The 3,199-nt window shown below is 31.9% G+C and overlaps 1 protein-coding gene across 1 annotated transcript; it reads left to right on the top strand.

Moving 5' to 3' along the window:
- The first annotated feature begins 216 nt into the window (after nt 1–216).
- Nucleotides 217–2,964, top strand: LOC143551595 (protein FAR1-RELATED SEQUENCE 5-like). Its single transcript, XM_077041994.1, has 4 exons — nt 217–935; nt 1,022–1,280; nt 1,388–1,951; nt 2,596–2,964. The coding sequence occupies exons 1-4, from the start codon at nt 217–219 to the stop codon at nt 2,962–2,964; spliced, it is 1,911 nt and encodes a 636-aa protein (XP_076898109.1).
- Nucleotides 2,965–3,199: the final 235 nt, after the last annotated feature.

Below are 3,199 nucleotides of genomic sequence, written 5' to 3'. Positions count from 1 at the left end.
TGAAAAGAAATTGGTAATGGAACGTATTAAACGTGTTAACTTTTAATAGGTATGTTTAGAATCATATATTGAGTAATAGGAACGTATTAAAAGAACGTATACACTTTAAATAGCTTTTAACTTCTCTTTGTTTGTGTTCATTTACCTATCTTATTGGGGCCTTTTCCAGAGGATGTCGTACCACAAGTGAATGACTCTATTAAACCTATTAAAGGAATGGCGTTTGAGTCTATTGATATTGCATATGAATTTTATTGTGAATATGCAAAGAAAGCTGGTTTTTGTGTTCGTAAAGGGGGATCATACATGAATGATGGTATATTAAAGTCTAAGTATTTCACATGTTCAAAAGAAGGTCATAAACCTTCAAAGAGTTATGATTCAATGGAAGATAAAGACAGTTCAAAAAGACCATATTATAAAAGGCGGAAGAGACCAACAATTAGGTGTGGTTGTAAAGCTCAATTTTTTTTGAAATCTGTGGATGGTATTAAGTTTGAAATAAATGAATTTGTGGAAGAACATAATCATGCAATGGTAGAAGAAGAGGATATGCATTTTGTTCGATCTAATAGGAAGCTAACTCATGTGCAAGAAGATATCTTATATGAGCTGTCAACATTAAATTTGGGCCCGGTTAAAGCATTTAATATTCTTAGAATAAAGTATGGAGGTTTTGAAGAAGTTGGGGCTTCAAAAGATGATTGTAAGAATTTTAAACAAAGGTTAAATTGTTTTATTGGCGAGTTTGATGCTGAGATGGTTGTCCAAAGATTAAGTGGAAAGAAAAGATGCAATGACGATTTTTCGTTTGAATACACTATTAATGATAATGGTGAGTTGACTCGTTTGTTTTGGGCTGATGAGATTTCAAAGAAAAATTATTTGGCATTTGGAGATATTATCGCATTTGATGCTACTTTCAAGACCAATAGGTTTTGTGATTTCAAATTTGTTTTTAATTTTCAAATTTTTATACTTGATTTGTATGTTATTTGACTTTTTATGCTATCTTTTGTAGGTACAAGATGGTTTTTGTGCCTTTTACTTCTATTGATAACCATTGCCGGAATATAACAGTTGGTGCTGAGTTGTTGTCATCAGAATCTATTGAATCATATACATGGCTTTTGCAAGTTTTTCTTGATTCATTTGGTGTTGCTCCAAAGGTTGTTGTTACAAATCAAGATCCGGCTATGAAGCAAGCGATTGCATCAGTCTTCTCAAACACACGACATAGGTCGTGTATGTGGCATATTATGAAAAAACTTGCTGACAAGGTAATGATAGAACGTGTTAACGGCGACAGAACGTATTAACGATGACAAACTGTTTTAGTATATGGTTTTTTGTTAACAATAATTTTTTTATGTTTTTTTTATTGTAGGTTGGTGTCGCCCTTTGCAACAATGAAGACTTTAAACGTCAAATTTGTGACATTGTGTGGACTGATTCAATTTCTCAATTTGAATTTGAGACGAAATGGCAGCTTATAATGAAGGAATTTGATCTTGAGTCTAATAAATGGTTGACTGACATTTTTGATATGAGATACGATTGGATACCAGCTTATTGTAGGGATGAACCATTATCTGGTCTCATACGTACTACATCAAGATCGGAGAGTGAAAATCATTTTTTTTGTCAGGTTTCTAACTCACAATTATCACTTGTTGAGTTTTTTAGTCATTTTGATCATTGTATGGAGATTCAAAGGCATACCAGTAGGAAAAATGATCATGATACAAGATATACGCATCCTGAATTGGTAAGTGAAAGTCCTATTGAGCAAGAAGCAGAACTGATGTATACAAGGGCAATTTTTAATGATTTTCAAGACGAAATGTATCACATTCGAAGCAGTGTTGCGTCTCTTAAGTCAATTAAAGAAGGTGATTATTTGAAGTTTTCCATCTTCGACTTTAATGCATATGTACCAGGATGTTTGAAGGTAAGATTTAATTAATTTGTACACAATTTATTATTTTTATTGTTTTAAAGTTGTAGTCTGATAAAAGAATGTATCAGCAAATTGTATTGACAAAAGGGTATATTTGTCTTTAAACAGTTTCATACGAAATTACAACAAAACGTTTAAGCGAAACGTATTAGACGCAAAATACAAAAATACGGACTGTTGATGAATCAAAACGTATTATTAAAATGTTTTATTGAAACTGTATTGACATAAGGGTATATTTGTCTTTAAACATTTTAATACGGAACTAAAACAAAACGTTTTAGCAAAACATATTAGACGAAAAATCAAAATATATGGAGTGTTAGATGAATAAAAAACATATTAGCAAAACGTTTTATACATGTCTAAGTTTTGCCATTGTATTTTTTTAATGCTAAGGTGTTGATTAAGAAGGATGGTGAAGATGGAGTAGATTCGATTGTATCATGCAATTGTAAAAGATTTGAACAATACGGGTTATTGTGTCGTCACATTCTTTACATTTTAAATTTGTTTCAAGTAAAAAGATTTCTTAAAAGGTACATTTTGGATCGTTGGAAGAGAGATGCGGGTGTAAATATTAGAACGGCTCCAATGTCAAATTTGGGTAATGAGAAGAATTTGAAAATAAGGAGATTTCAAGGGAAATAACATTGGCGGGTGAGTATCTAATAAATAGCTATGTCACAGACATTGATGAACTTACAAAAGTTAGGGATCAAATGAATATTATGATCCAAAAAGCTGATGAGACACGATATCAAAGGACTTCTTTGTCAAAAAGGGACAGATTTGCAGCAGTTTTAGGATATGATCAACCGTCAGAGGTGATCGTCCGTGTGCCGAGTGGAATAAGAAATAAGGGCCGTGGGTCACATAAAAGGATTAATTCTCAGAAAGAGATAGCCATAGCTCGATCTGGGAAGAAACAAAGAGAATGCAAGGTGTGTAATTTGCCGGGTCATAACAGTAGAACATGTCTAGGACTTTTAAAAAAGAAGTAGTTTGTATCTGTTTTTACCTTAATTTTTGAGGGTTGGTTTTTTTTCTCCTACCAAGTTGTTGAACTGATTAGTATTTTTTAAATCTTATATCTATATGTTAGTTTGTTTAAAATGTTTTAATTCTATATAGAACGTGTTAGAATAATATTTGCATTCTGGTTGTATACAAACCATTAATAAAACGTACTAGAATAATATTTGCATTCTGGTTGTAGATAAACTATTCATAAAACGT

Source organism: Bidens hawaiensis, unplaced genomic scaffold (assembly GCF_021521415.1).
Source record: "Bidens hawaiensis isolate Kalapana, Puna unplaced genomic scaffold, B.hawaiensis_p1.1 tig00016463_1, whole genome shotgun sequence".
Taxonomy (NCBI): domain Eukaryota; kingdom Viridiplantae; phylum Streptophyta; class Magnoliopsida; order Asterales; family Asteraceae; genus Bidens; species Bidens hawaiensis.
This window is presented reverse-complemented; position numbering and strand designations above follow the sequence as displayed.